Raw genomic sequence first — 15,511 nt, forward strand, 5'->3', positions numbered from 1 at the left:
TAAAATATTTTGTAATCAACATAGTGAATTCTTCCTTGACTCACTTATAGAGTTGTACTTAATTAACTTTCAAGCAATTAGGTTCTGATTATTATAATTATTATTTAAATTATATTTTTGCTGCTGATTTCTAGCATGATTTCATGTGCAGTTGAAAATAAAGCGTATACTGTGGTTATTTGGGTGCAGTGTGTGTATATATAAATTTTTTAAAAACTTTAAAAAAATTCTTGATGGACCTTTCTTTTATTCATTTATTTATATGTGGTGCTGAGAATCAAATCAAATGTTCAAGGCAAGCGCTCTACCACTGAGCCACAACCTCAGCCCAGTTTATCTATTAGTTTATTGAATAGATATTAAGTCTAGTTATGTTTATTGCATGGTTCAACTCTATGTCCTTACTGTTTCTTCTTCTCTTTGCCCTGCCCACATTCAGTTTCTCTGAATGGTATCCCTTTGTAAAAATATAGAACAAGATCACGACGAGGATACAAATATTAATATAGTCAAGATATAGTAATTCCTTAAGTGGCCCATTTATAGCCATTTCTCTTTTTCCTTTTCTTTTTTTTGGTACCAGAGATTGAACCTAGGGGAGCTTAGCCACTGAGCCACATCCCCACCCCTTTTCATTTATTTATTTTTTTATTTTGAGACTTAGGGCCTCCTTAAGTTGCTGAGGCTGGCTTTTAACTTGTGGTCCTCTGCCTCAGCCTCCCAAATTGCTGGAATTCCAGGCATGCACCACTGTGCTCTGCCCATTTCTACTTTTCCCTCCCTCTCTTACTCCTTTTTCAAGGCTTGAAATCACTAATCTATTCTCTATGTCTATAATTATGTCATTTCTAGAATATTATATAAGTGGAATCATTTAATATATGACATTGTAGGGTTGGTTTTTTTACTCAGTATAATTCTCTGAAATTTTATATAGGTTAATGGATGTATCAGGTCTTTTTTTTTTTTTTAATACTGGTATTTCATGGAATAGATGTATCATTTGTTTTAACCAGTTACCCATTGAATGACATTATTATGAATAAAGCTGTTGTAAGCATTTGCCTGGAGTTTTGAGCTAATATAGTTTTTCATTTCTCAGGGATATAAATCCAGAAGTGCAGTGGTAGTTGTATATTTAATTTTTTAAGAAATTGCCAATGTTTTTAAAGTGACTATGCTATTTTACATTCCAATCAACAACATAGGAGGGATCTAGTGTCTCTGAAGCTTAGCCATTATTTGATGTTGTCAATATGTTTTATTTTAGCCAACCTAATAGGTAAGTAATATGTCATTATAGTTTCAATTTGCATTTATTAGTGGCCAGTGACATCAAAGGTTGTTTATTTGCTTATTTGCCATTTGTATGCTTCTTTCATATAATATTTTCTCCTTTTTTTACTGATTTTCTAGTTGAATTGTTTATTTTGGCTGTTAAATTTTCATAAGTTCTTTATGTATTCCAGATATTAGTTCCTTGTCATACATGTAATAAGTAAATATTCTCTCTCAAGTATGTAGCTTGTCTTTTTATCCTCTTAAGAGTTTTTTTTCTTTTTTTAAAGGGATTTTTCATGGAGCAAATTTTTATTTTGAAGTGCAAATTATCAGTTTTTAATTTATTTTATTTTTTTTGTGGTGCTCAGGATTGAATCCAGGGCTTTCTACCTCTGAGCTACAGTCTCCCAGCCTTTTTTATTTTTTTATTTTGATGTAAGATCTCATTAAATTACTGAGGCTGGCCTCAAACTTGTGATCCTCCTGCCTGATTCTCCCAGTAGTTGGGATTATAGGCATGCGCCACAGCACCCCACTATTTCTTACATTTAAATCTGTGATCTGTTTTGAGTTAATAATTCTGTAAAGTGTGAGACTTAGGTTAAGCTTTATATTTTTTGCCTCTAAGTGTCTGCTTGTTCCAGTATCATTTATTGAAAAGGCTGTATATTTTCCATTGAATTTCTTTTGCACCTTCATCAAAAACCAGTTGGGTATATATATGTTGGCCGTTTTGGGGTTTTCTATTCTATTCCCAGATTTGTTACTCTGCTGATACCATACAGACTTGATTACTGTAGCTGTTTATGAACTCTTGAAATCAGGTCGATTGATCCTTTCCCACTCTATTCTTTTTCAAAATTGTTCTAGCTGTAGTTCCTTTTTCTTTTTTTTTAATATTTATTTATTTTTTAGTTTTCAGTGGACACAAGTCTTTATTTTTTATTTGTATGTGGTGCTGAGGATCGAACCCAGCACCTCGCGCATGCCAGGCAAGCGCGCTACCGCTTGAGCCATATCCCCAGCCCTGTAGTTCCTTTTTCTTATAAATTTTAGAATAATCTTGTCTATGTTTGTAAAAAAAGTCTTGCTTGAGTTTTGATAGAAATTGTGTTAAACCTGTATATAAATATGGGAAGAATTGACATCTTTGCCATGTTGAGCATTTCAGTCCGTGAACATGCTGTCTTGCCATGAATTTAGATCTTTGTTTTTTTTTAATCCCTGTTTTGTAATTTTCAGCATAAAAGTTTTGCATTTCTTTTGTTAGATTTGTACTTAAGTATTTCATAGTTTTTTGGAGTGACTGTGAATATTCTGCAACCATGTACATTGCTAGGAGAGGTTAACTGTTGTATTTTTTGTGTTCTTTCTTTCTTTTTGTCTTGCATCCTTGCTAAACTTATTTGTTGGATATTTTGTAGATTCCTCAATGACCACATCATCTGTTATTAGGGACAGATTCATTCCTTCTTTTCTGATCTATATATGCTTCTTTTCTTTTTTTTTTAATACCTTATTTTACAAGCTAGAACTTCTAGCAATATATTGAATAAAAGTGGTAAGAGTGAATATTCTTACTATGTTCCTGATTTTAGGAGGAAAGCATTTAGTATTTTATCACTAGATATAATGTTAACTCTAGGGTTTTAATTTTTTTTTTTTAATTTTTTGGTGGATGGTGGTATTGGGGATCAAACCCAGGACCTTGCATAAACTAGGCAATCCCTTTATCCCTGAGCCAAATCTCCAAACTTTTAAAAAACTTTATTTTGAGGTAGGGTTTTGCTAAGTTATTCAGTTATCACCTTGAACTTGCTATCCTCCTGCCTCATTTACCATAGCAGGGATTATAGGCATGGGCCACCATACTACTACGGTTGGCCACCCAGCCAACTGTAGGTTTTTTGTAGATGTTATTTATCAAGTTGAGGAAGTGCCCCTCTATTTCTGTTTTTTTTTTTTTTTCCTGGTAGGTTTTTAAAAAATTATGAATGAGTGTTGATTTTTGTCAGATTTTTTCCAATATTGATTGATATAGTTTAATTTTTATTCTTTAACCTGTTAATATTGTAGATTACACTAATTTTTAAATATTGAACCAGCTTTGCATCTTTGGAATAAACTTCATGGTATATAATTTTTTAAAACATATTGCTGAATTTTATTTGCTAATGTTTTCTTAACGATTTTGTATCTACATTTATGAGGGAAGTTGGTCTGTATTTTTTTGACTTTGTCTGGTTTTGGCTTTTTCTTTTTGATAGTGCTTGGGATCAAATCCAGGACCTCAGGTGTGCAGGGCAAGCTGTACCACCAAGTTACATCCCCAGCCTCTGGTTTTGGTATCAGGATACTACTAACTTTATAAAATGAATTGAAAGTGTTCCTTCCTCTTATTTCCTAGGAGAGATTGTGTAGAAATCACGTTGAGTTTTCTTAAAAATGTTTGTTAGAGTTCTTCATTTAATACTGAGATATATATGTGTATATGTGTGTGTGTGTGTGTGTGTGTGTGTATTTAGTTTTAAAATTGTGAATTAAATTTAACTAAAAATTATAGGTTTTTTTTTCTTCCCTTCTTTTTTGGTACCAGGGATTGAACCAGGACTGCTTGACCCCTGAGCCACATCCCCAGCCCATTTTTATTTTTTATTAGGAGTCAGGGTCTCACTAAATTGCTTACGGCCTTGCTAAGTTACTGAGGCTGGATTTGAACTTATGATCCTCCTGCCTCAGCCTCCTGAGCTCCTGGGATTATAGGCATGTGTCACCACACCTGGTAAATTATAAGTCTTTTATCTATTGAGTGTGTTACGGTAGACTGGTCTTCTGTGTGTATAAATGTTTGTAGTTTACTAGTCTGCTGATATCTTCAGGGTCTGTAATGATATTCCATTTTTAACCCTAATATTGATAATTTGTGTTTTCTCTCTTTTAGCTAGAGGTTTATGGATTGTATTTATTTTAATTAACTAGTTTGTACTTCTAAATTTTTTTTTTTAAAGAGAGAGTGAGAGAGGAGAGAGAGAGAGAGAGAATTTTTTTTTTTTAATATTTATTTTTTAGTTCTCGGCGGACACAACATCTTTGTTGGTATGTGGTGCTGAGGATCGAACCGGGGCCGCACGCATGCCAGGCCAGCGCGCTACCGCTTGAGCCACATCCCCAGCCCCTGTACTTCTAAAATTTGATTTTCTCTGTTGTTCTCCTGTTTTCGTTGCTATCTTTTCATTTCCTTCTATTTTTTCTAGGTTCTTGTGATGGGGGCTTATCTGTTGATTTAAGGTGTTTCTTCTTTTCCAACGTATGCATTTAGCACTATACATTTCCCTTCATCACTGCTTTAGCTGTGTGCTGCAAATTTCAATATAATGTATTTTCATTTTCATTCAGTTCGGCGTATTTAAATTTTTTTCTTTACACTCATCTTTGATCCATGGATTATTTAAAAGAATATTAGTTTCCAAACTGGAGATTTTTCTGTTATCCTTTGACTTGTTGACTTCTAGTTTGATTCTATGTGGAGAACAAATTGTATGCTTTCAGTTCTTTTAAATTTGGTAAGATTTGTTATGTAGCTTAGTTATGGTTTGTCTTGGTAGATGTTCTGTGGGCATTTGAAAAGAATATATATTCTGCTGTTGTTGGGTGGAATGTTCTAGAAATGTTGATTAGATTTCTTAATTGTTGGTATTGTTGAATTCTGTATCTTTGGGATTTTCTGTCTAATTGTGTAAATTGTTACTGGAGCAGTATTGAATCAGTGAATTTGTCTTTTTTTTTTTTCCAGTTCTATCAGTTTTTTCTTTATCTGTTTGGTAGCTCTCTTATTGAGTATGAGGACATTTAGGCTTGCTATGTCTTCCTGGTGGATTGATCCTTTATCATTATTTACCTACTCTTTTTTCTGTCTCTGGTAATTTCTTTGCATTCTACTTATATCTAAGATATAAAAGTGTAATTTTATTTAATTTTAATTAATTTAAATTTAAATAGGCACATGTGGCTGGTGGCTGCCATATTGACAGTGCAATTCTGGAAGGTGGAGAGCCTATGACACAAATTTAATTAAAAGGTAAATTTTATAGTATGTTAGAAGGCGACAAGGGCAATGGGTGGTCAGCAGGAAGGGAGGAGATTGGGGCAGAGGGAGTTGGGTATTTGATTTTCAATTGGACAATTAGAAAAAAATCATTGAATATGATACTTGAACAGAGACTTGAAGGAAGTGTGGTAGTAATGCAAATGTCTGGGGAAGAGTAAATTAAGAGTCAGCAGGGAGGTAAGCCATTGAAAGAACTTTAGCTTTTACTCCAAGTGACATGGAGAACAACTTGAATTTAAAACAGATCCTGATTCAATTAGACGTAGGTTGTCTAAAGATCATTCTGGCAGGTAGGTTGAAAATAGACTTTAGGGGACAAGGGTGCTAACCAGTTAGGACAAGAATCCTAACTAGTTAGGAGACAAAAATGGTAGATGATGGTAGTTAGACCAGATAGTTAGAGTGGATTTTGGGGAAAATATGTTAAATCTGAAGAGTTTATTGACTACATCCAAGCAGAGAAAACAAGTAAATTCTCTGTAGTTTTATTCCCAATACATGAGTCACTGCCCTTGTGGAGCTTACACTTTACTGGATTGTGGATAGTAAACACAATATTAATAGAACATATGCCATGTTAGAAGATAAGTCTTAGGCAAAACAACAAAATCAACAAGAGAAAGGAATTAGAGGACTTGAGTTTCTGAGGTGGTAACATTTGAATAATGATAAGAAGGTGGTGAGGAAATATATAAGTACCTGGGGTAAAAAGTAGTTCAGATATTAGGAACCAAGGTGTAAATGTTCCTATTTGGGAGCATGGCTGATGTGTTTGAAGAAAAGCAAGGATGCTAAGTGTGTCTGGAATGGCATGAGCAAGGGAAGGAGGATCTGGAGATGACAGTACAGGGGTAACAAGTGTCTGGGTTAAGGCCATTTTAAGGGCTTTGCTTTCATCTTGAGACAGGAGGCTGGTGGATAGTGTAGGAGAAAAGGGGTATGATCCAGCCTAGGGTTTAATTGAGCCACTCTGCCTGCTGTGCTAAGTAGACTGAAGGGACAAGAGTGGAAGCAGGGAGATTGATTTGTCTGATTAATCCAGGAGAGAGTCTGAGATAGCTGAATCTAGGGTGGTAGCAGTGGAGATGGTAAAGAATGATCACATCCTGGATACATTTTGTGGGTTGTATTTGGCAAAATTGGCTTACCAGTTGGATGTGGGATGAGAGGAGTCAAAGATGATTCCAAGATTTATGACATGAGCAATTAGAAGGACAGAGTTACATTAACAGAGATGGGAAAGACTGGGAAGAACAGGTTCAAAGGGTTTGATCAGGAACTCAGTTTTGGACATGTTTAGTTTATGATGCCTATTAGACATCTGAGTGTAGATTCAATAGGCATCATAATTGTATTTATGGATGCTGTTTTATGTGTTTAAAATGAAATAATGGTATTAAAACAGTGTAGTCACTGTGTTTCACACAGTGTATTCACTGTTCTGAAATACATTACGTTTGTTAATATCTTAATTTTTATTTAACATGTTCAGTTCTGGAAAAACTGGAATATTTTGGACAGAGAAATTGTTTGACTATTTTTTGGCTTTGCTGCCAGAGTCGATGGTACTTTCTTAGCATTAAATAATAATGTCATTCCAGTTTTAGAAATATAACTACATAGCCTGAGTGTTTTTACTTGCTTTCTATTTTAGGTCCTATTACCACTGGATTGTGCAAGATTTTTAACGCTATTTTCTTTGAATTATGATTTAATATCAAACATCTTAAATTTTTTTAAAAAAGGGAAAAATTTTAGTTTTGGAAGTCAGAATGCCAAGGAAAAGGAAAAATCTTGGGGGAAATCCTATTCGGAAGACTGCAAACTCTAAGGAAGTTGTCGTATCCAGTCTTGCTAGTCATGAGGAGTCAACCACTACCCTTCCTTCCGTGTGTGAGACAAACACTGATCAGGAAGAACTCTTCACCAGTATCTCAGAGATGTTTTCTGATCTGGATCCTGATGTAGTGTATTTGATGCTTTCTGAATGTGATTTCAAAGGTGAGAAAAAGTTCAGTTTGAACCCTTTGCGTCTTATAAGAAGACTTCATATATATGCCATGATCAGTAGTAATATAGTAAAGTAACTGTCCTATTTCCCTTTTGTTCATCATTTTCTAAGCACCTGCCATGGGCAAGGTACTACGTTTGGTATTATGAGGAATATGAAGAAGAATAAAGCAACATTTTTCCTCTTAAGAAATGCACAGTTCTAGATGTAAGATGCATGTATAGATATCATTCTTCATTTTATTTTTTAATCTTTCCTTTAGAACCGGTTGGCACTGTTGACATTTTGGACTGGATAACTCTTCATTGTAAATGGTTCTGCTGTGTATTATAGGGTGTTTAGTAGCATCCCTAGCCTATACTCACTAGATGCCAGTAGCACCCCAACCCCTAGTTGTGACAATCACAAATATTTCCCTACGTTGTCATTTGTCTCCTGGGAGACAAAATTATATGTGATTGAGAGCCAGTGTCTTAGAATGTAAGCTCCATGAAGACAGAGATTTTAAAAACTTTTTATTTTTTCTTCTATATTCCTAACCCCTGAAATAGTAAATGATCCATAATAGAAGTTAGCAGAGATTTATTGAGTGACTAGGTAATTGTTTATAATTATAGAAATAAGAGCTGATTAATAAGAATTGAGGCAAGTAGTGTTGTTTCAGAACATTGGCTTTGGACTCAAGAGGCCTGGGTTGCATTTCAGTTCTGCTGACCTCTCAAGTCTTTTGTTTTCTAATCTGTTAATAAAAAAATAATAGCATACATCTTATAGGACTTTTTTGGTTGAGGACTGAGTTTTTTTTTCTTGGTGAAGTCTTAGTAAATTATTAATAACTTGTAATAAACTGTTTAGAAGTATGTTTGCAGACCGAGGGACTGTATAAAGTTGACTGGATGAATAAATGACTTGATGATATTTAGTATTGTTATTGACCATGATTAGTATAAAATGGTTTTGAAGGTTTTGATAATACATGATATACTTCCATTTTTAGTCATTGTGTGAACTGTGATGTGAGCATATTTTACCTATTCTATTTTGGTATGTGTGCAGAAAACCAGGTTTCTACAACACACTTGGTGCTCAGAAATGATGGTGTGTAGTTTTGTAAGTGACTTTAACATTTATTTCCTAATTTTGGTGTCTTTAAAATTTGTTGAATATACATTAACATAGGAGCAGGAAACCATAAGAAAACTATATATCTTAACAAATAACTTATTTCTCTTTTCAGGATCTTCTGAGGACCTTGTTATAAACATTTGATATTTTCAGTAGTTTGAATAATAGCATTGATGACATTTTATATTCTGCTTTTTAAACTTAATATGACATAAACAGTTTTTCAGTGTTCTACAACCTTTTGTTTATTTTCAGCAGTTTTCCAGGACTCCAGTGAGGAATTGTGCTGTAACTTATTTATCTAAGTTTCTCATGAATAATTAACATTGTGAAGAACACCTTGGTAAAAATAGCCTCTTTCTTTCTTTTGGCTTTTTTTTCTTAGTCCCAAAATTTTGTTTTCTGCGTCACAGGGTAAGAGCAGTTTTCGACCCTTGGAAATACACTGCTTAAATTGCCCAGCAGTGAGGTATGCAGGTTTGTAATACCACTGGCACTGAATAAGTGTAGCCCTTTCACCACAGCCTCTTCAGCATTATGTAGAATTGTTTTAAGATTTTAATAGTAATAAATTGTACCTTAATTTGTGTTTTTTTAATAAAGAGAAATAGTAAACATTTTTATAGATGAGTTTTCATTAATTCTTATATTCTTATATTTATTGTCCATTCATATTTTTGTTTGTTTTTCTACTATAGTTTAAATTTTTTCCAACATTCTGTTTAAGACTTTTCTTTTTGTTTGATAATGATCTATGTTGGTCTTGTATTTCTTTTTACTTAATGCTGTTTTTTTTTTTGTTGTTGTTATATACATGCTAGTTTTTTAAGTTGATCTTCTCTGGTTTTTCTATCATGTAGATTTTTTTCATAGAAATACCTCTTATATTTGCTTTCTTTTTCTTTCTTTCTTTCTTTTTTTTTTTTCCCCTTTTTTCCATTTTTAGGGCTTCTTGCCTTTGTAGTATTGATGTGATTTCCTGATTGATCCTTCTGCCAGGTTTGCCCCCTCCAATCCCTCTTTGTTTTTCTTCTTAAGGGAACATTAATTGGGTGCTTACTAGGTGCCAGTCCTTGTGCACAGCACTTTTTCATGGATTATCTCATTTAGTCCTCACAACAACCTATGAGGTAGGTACTTTTATTATCCCAATATTACAAATGAGAAACTTGAGGCTTAGGGAAGCTAATTACTTGTTCAAAGTGATGTAGCCAGCAAGTAGGAATTTAAATGCCGGTGTTCTGACTCCAGACCAGAGCTGTTACCTGCTGTGCTGTGCCATTTCCACATTAATCTTCTTTAAAACAAATCAAGGAAAAAAAAAAACTTCAAAAAAAAAAAAAAAAACAAAAAACAAAAAACCAGAAAACCCCAAAACAAAAACAAACCCCAAATTTTAGATGCTTAAAAGTTTTTCTTGTGGTGCTGGGAATCAAATCCAGGGTTTAATGCATCTAAACAAGTGTTCTACCATGACCTACATTCCCATTCCTAAATACTTAAAAATTCTAATGGTTGCTCATTTGTTATTACAAAAAGAGCTCAGCATTGGAGTCAGACACACCAGTCCTGGCTCTGTCACTTTCTATCTGTGTGACTTGAGCTGAGTTGATATACTTTTTTGAGCTTCATTGTCTTCATCTATTTCCATAGATGTCTTCATAATACCTCATAGTATTCTTCGAGGATTCAGTGAGGTGATTTGTATAAAACTTCTAGCCCAAATGCTATGACTATCAGTTTCTTTTCAAGTTCCCTTAAAAAATAAAATTAATATTTCTTAGCATGCCATATAAGACCCTTCTCAATTTTATCCCATCTCCCTTTGCAGTTTTATCTTCTCTTCTTTTCAGCCATACATATTGCTGAGTACCCACTCTCTCCAACCAACTTCTCTCAATACTTTAAACATGCTTTGTATTTTCAACCTTGGCTTACCTTTTCCTCCCATTTGGCAAACTTCAAGTGCCAGTTCACATATCCCTTTATGTAAAATCTTTCCTTACTTTCCTGAACACTGCTGTGGCATTTGTACACTCTCAAAACAATGCATTATTTAGTTTATAGTATGATATAATTATTTTCTAATGTAATTGTCTTCAATCTCCATTAAACTGCAAAATCCTTTGAAGTAGTAAAGACTCTTATTTGTTTTTTTAAAAAGTATTTCTGATATGTAGTACATGCTCATAAAAATTTTTTTGTATTAAGTGAAATTTGTAGTATGGTCTTTATAAATTAGACTTACTAGAATATGTACTTAAATATGCAATACTTAAAATAACATGCAATAGGTAATTGTTGAATAAATCAACTGAATTTAAGACCTTTATAAATAACCCTAACATATACTATTCCACATATTTATACTTTTACTCAACAACTTAATTGAAGACTATATACTGGATGATAGTTTAGTATTATTTGTCTGAAAGAACAGCATTGCATGTCTCTTATTAAAACTTCTTCAGTAATGCAGTCTTTGTTATATTAGTAAAAAATTAATTTCTAAAAGATGACTTGAATATATATAAATTTATCTATATTCCTTTCAAGGCAAAATCCAGTATTTTCCTTGGATTTTAATAAAGTTATGTCTTACTTTTTCAACATCTATATGTATTTTTTTGTTGTTATTGTTGTTGTTCTTGTTGTACAGTTGAAAATGCCATGGATTGTCTATTAGAATTGTCTGCCTCTGATGCCAAGAAAGAAGAATCATCTTCACAAAGCTTTGTTGCTTCTGAGAACCAGCCAGTTGAAACAGGAAGTGAAATAATGGAGAAGTGTCCTCTTGAAGAAGAGAGTGAAGATTCAAAGATGGATTCATTTCTGGATATGCAGCTGACTGAAGACTTGGATTCCTTAATACAGAATGCTTTTGAGAAATTGAACTCTTCTCCTGATGACCAAGTATACTCATTTTTGCCTTTGCAAGATGTTAATAGTTTTAATGACCCAAGTAAGTTTATAAATTCACATTCAAGTAATACGGCTCCTGTCCATTGTATGCAAAATATGGATTCCAACAGTGAGAATTTAGAAAATTCTGTCTCTACAGTAAGTTCAAACCCATTAACTTCACATTCAGTTTTGAATGGGTCCAAAAGTTTTATAAAGGATAACAATTTGGCTTTAGAAGATGATTACCAAGAAGATTCTCATCTCAGTAGTTCTTTAAATCCAACAAATGACTCTATCGTGGGTTGTAGCAATCTTAATCAGAGACAGAGCGAGCTTTTAGAATCTGAGTGTGTTGAGGCTCAACTTTCCGAAGCCCCTGTAAATTTGAATGCTAACGAACCTCAAGCTTCTTTAAACCTTCCTGTGCAAAATTCAGGGTGTGATTTGCCAGATACTGGTGGGAATCAGAGGTCTACTTCTGTCTCTGATATTTTTGTACCTTCTGAAGGGTTCAATTTCAAGCCACACAAACATACTGAACTACCACCAAAGGGGAAGGATATGAATTACTGCCCAGTACTTACCCCTCTCCCTTTACTGCTTCCTCCTCCTCCACCTCCACCAATGTGGAATCCAATGATTCCTGCTTTTGACCTCTTTCAAGGAAGCCATGGGTTTGTGGCTCCTGTTGTAACCACAGCTGCACACTGGAGACCTGTCAACTACACATTTCCACCCTCAATCATTTCTCACACTTCCCCAACAAAGGTATGGAGAAACAAAGAGGGAACAAGTGCTTATCAAGTACAAGAAACTCCTGTTTCTCAAGTTGTAAGAAAGAAGACAACATCATATGTTGGACTAGTTCTTGTTCTTCTCAGAGGCCTTCCGGGATCAGGAAAATCTTTTTTGGCGAGGTACGAGGTTTCAATTGAATTCTAAGAAGTATTATGCATGATTCTGAACAGATAATCTGAATATGCAAAATGCTTTGCTTGATGGAGATGTTTATTAACTCCTAAGGTATTTTTTTTCCCACTTGTTTTTTTGAACTTTGTAGCTAATAACACTATTTTCTCTAGAAATTTTTATTGGAAAATTTCCTCTCAGAATACCTTTGAGAGAATAGAAGAAAAAATTAAGATGGTTACAATATATTTTTTTAATAACTTTTTATTTATTTATTTTTATGTGGTGCTGAGGATCGAACCCCAGGGCCTCACATGTTCTAGGCAAGTGCTCTACCACTGAGCCACAACCCCAGCCCTGGTTCCAATATTTTGACCTTGTGAAATAAACAGGAATAACTTTGTGTGGAGGAGAGTTAATTTGAGTGGGAGAAAGATGAGTTCAACTTTGATCATGGAGTTAAACAACCATAATTAATTTTGCATTCATGGAAAGGAAGTCTTTTTTTTAATTTTTAATTTTTTTTATTAGTTGTTCAAAACATTACAAAGTTCTTGACATATCATATTTCATACATTTGATTCAAGCGGATTATGAAAAAGGAAGTCTTAAATACATGAATTCTACTGGTAGTTGGGAGTCTGAGATTCTAGTATGTTGTTAAATTGTATTTTTAGATATGTGTGATTTCAAGGTAGAGCATAAGAGATGAACAATGGTAGTAAAAGAACTTCAAATTTTCTGTGATTTATTTATTGCAAAACAGTACTCTCAACTATTTTCTCATATCCATTTTTGTTCATTTTGTAGTTAAGTTAGGTGGTGTGTGCCTTGGCCTGGGTGACCAGAGTCAGCCTTTTATGGTTCCAGTGGCACTCCTTCAAGAGTACTGTTTTCTCTGAGTACAATGGTGCATGCCTATAATTGACTTGGGAGGCTGAGGCAGGAGGATTGCAAGGCCCTAAGCAATTCATTGAGATCCTGTCTCAAAATAAAAAATAAAATGGGCTGGGGATATGGCTCAGTAGTTAAGCACTCCTCAGTTCAATCCCTGGTACCAAAAAAAGGTACTATTTTCTTAGTTCCTTTTCCCTTCCCTTAGCTTTTTTTTTTTTTTTTTTTTTTTTAATATCTTTATTTATTTATTTATTTTTTATGTGATGCTGAGGTTTGAACCCAGGGCCTCACGTGTGTGAGGCAAGCACTCTACCACTGAGCTACAGCCTCAGCCCTTTCCTTAGCTTTTAAATGGCAAGATTTATTCCTAACATTTTATTTGCCTATACTTTTTTTCTTTCCAAGTTTTTCATTGTTTACCCTCTTTTCTTGGGAGGGTCTTTTCTGTTTGGTCCTGGGTACATTTAGTCTTAGTGAGTATGCATAGTTATCTGTGGAATGTGTTTTATTAGCATATTTCAGTTGTTTTTCTTTTTTTATTTTTTAAATATTTATTTTTTAGGTGTAGATGGACACAACACAATGCCTTTATTTTTATGTGGTGCTGAGGATCGAACCCTGGTCCTACCCGTGCTAGGCGATCGCTCTACCGCTGAGCCACAATCCCAGCCCTCAGTTGTTTTTCTTTTGAAGTAAAAAATGTTTCTTTTATTGTGGGAACTATAATTACAGGCAAATATAAGCTATATAAACCTTGGGAGAGTGAAAATTAACAAAACCTGAAGTCTGAGTTGGAAAGGAATAAAAAAGAGTGACAGAATTAATTACTGTTGTAACAGAACATTAAAATGGGCCGGGTTTCAGTTTTGGTGCCTGGAGAGGTCACTGAGGCTAAGAATCAAATAATGTGCCATGTCCCAAAGTTTGGCACTGGATTCCTTTTGCAGAGCTTTTTGAAGGGAGTGGCACAAACCAGGTGTTTTTTTTTTTTGTATCCTGAGTACAAAAGAATGAATATTGAAAGAGAAAGAGAAAATGGTTGCAGTGCTGTGGCATTTTCCCTCTGTCAACTTAGGGTTGCTGAGGGGGATGATGCTTTGAGGTCATCCCATGGTTAGTGAGAAGGTTTTTCCCTTTAGAGCTTGGTGGGTGTTTGCCGGGCTGAGGGGACAGAGCGGGCCTGCAACATCTAAAGGCAGGAGGTTGTACAGGCCCTCAGCCCATTCACTTGTTTTTTGATAGCTTTTACTTGTCTAGACTTCAGTAATTTTCACATTTTTTAAAAATATTTTTTTTAGTTGTAGGTGGACAACAATACCTTTTATTTTATGTATTCATATTTATGTGGTGCTGAGGATGGAATCCAGTGCCTCACACGTGCTAGGCGAGCACTCTGCCACTGAGCTACAACCCTGACCCTAATTTTCACATATTTTATTCATGCATTTACAAATGTATTCTTCTGTAGATAAATCATGGGCTGTTCTCACTGACCTAACAAAATTAAAGCAATTTAATAATGCATATATTTCAGAAAGTCACAGCGTTGTATATTGAGAAAGAAATTAGAATGAAGGACCATATTTTAAAAGGTATGAGCTGTGAGACAGGATTGTAGAACTAGATTTCAGAGGCTTTAAAATCAGAGGCAGCTATACTTTGAGAATGGGAAGAGAAAAAAGTGCTTGTCCCAATGTAGGAATATTATTTTTTGAATGAAGAGAGAAATAAGTGGGATAGTGTGGAGACATAGAAGCTGAGTTTTTTCAGAGACAGAGCATTAAACTAGTACGTGAGCTCAAGAAAAATGAGGGGAAAAACAGGGCTTTCAGATTTCTGGAAAGAGGGTCATGAAGGGATAAGTGGGGTGTGGTGGTGCATGCCTGTAATCCCAGCAGCTTGGGAGGCTGAGACAGAAGGATCGCAAGTTCAAAGCCAGCCTCAGCAATTTAGTGAGGCTTTAAATAATTTAGTGAGACCCTGTCTAAATATAAATATAAAAAGGGTTGGGGATATGGCTCCGTGGTTATATGCCACTGGGTTCAATCCCCAGTACCAAAACAAACAAACAAACAAACAAAAACTCTCAAGCAATTTTGTTGTCCCATGAAGGTGGAAGATGGATTTAGAAGTTTTGATAATGAGTTAAGGGAAGGAGAGAAACTGGGGAATGATTGAAAGGGTTTTCAAAGTGTGGCTACAATTTTTGTTTCTTTTGGTGTGTGTATCTCAAATATATAGCAGGTAAATTCCAGAATTAGAAGAGGTGTTAGGAA

At 34.6% G+C, this 15,511-nt stretch overlaps 1 protein-coding gene across 7 annotated transcripts in view; it reads left to right on the plus strand.

The window, feature by feature from the left end:
* The window catches only part of N4BP2 (NEDD4 binding protein 2), a 71,630-nt gene that overhangs the window by 13,849 nt on the left and 42,270 nt on the right, over window positions 1-15,511 (plus strand). The window contains exons 4-6 of one of the 7 annotated variants that reach the window (XM_081302945.1): window positions 5,281-5,359; window positions 7,044-7,390; window positions 11,185-12,346. In XM_081302945.1, the coding sequence (XP_081159071.1) occupies window positions 7,162-7,390; window positions 11,185-12,346 (1,391 nt within the window). In that variant the 5' untranslated portion in view covers window positions 5,281-5,359; window positions 7,044-7,161. Of the gene's footprint in view, window positions 1-5,280; window positions 5,360-7,043; window positions 7,391-9,563; window positions 9,656-11,184; window positions 12,347-15,511 lie in introns of those variants that run through there. The other 6 variants (XM_081302946.1, XM_081302950.1, XM_081302947.1 and 3 more) reach the window with 6 other exon arrangements.

Source organism: Spermophilus citellus (assembly GCF_964194105.1).
Source record: "Spermophilus citellus genome assembly, chromosome: 8".
Classification (NCBI taxonomy): Eukaryota; Metazoa; Chordata; class Mammalia; order Rodentia; family Sciuridae; genus Spermophilus; species Spermophilus citellus.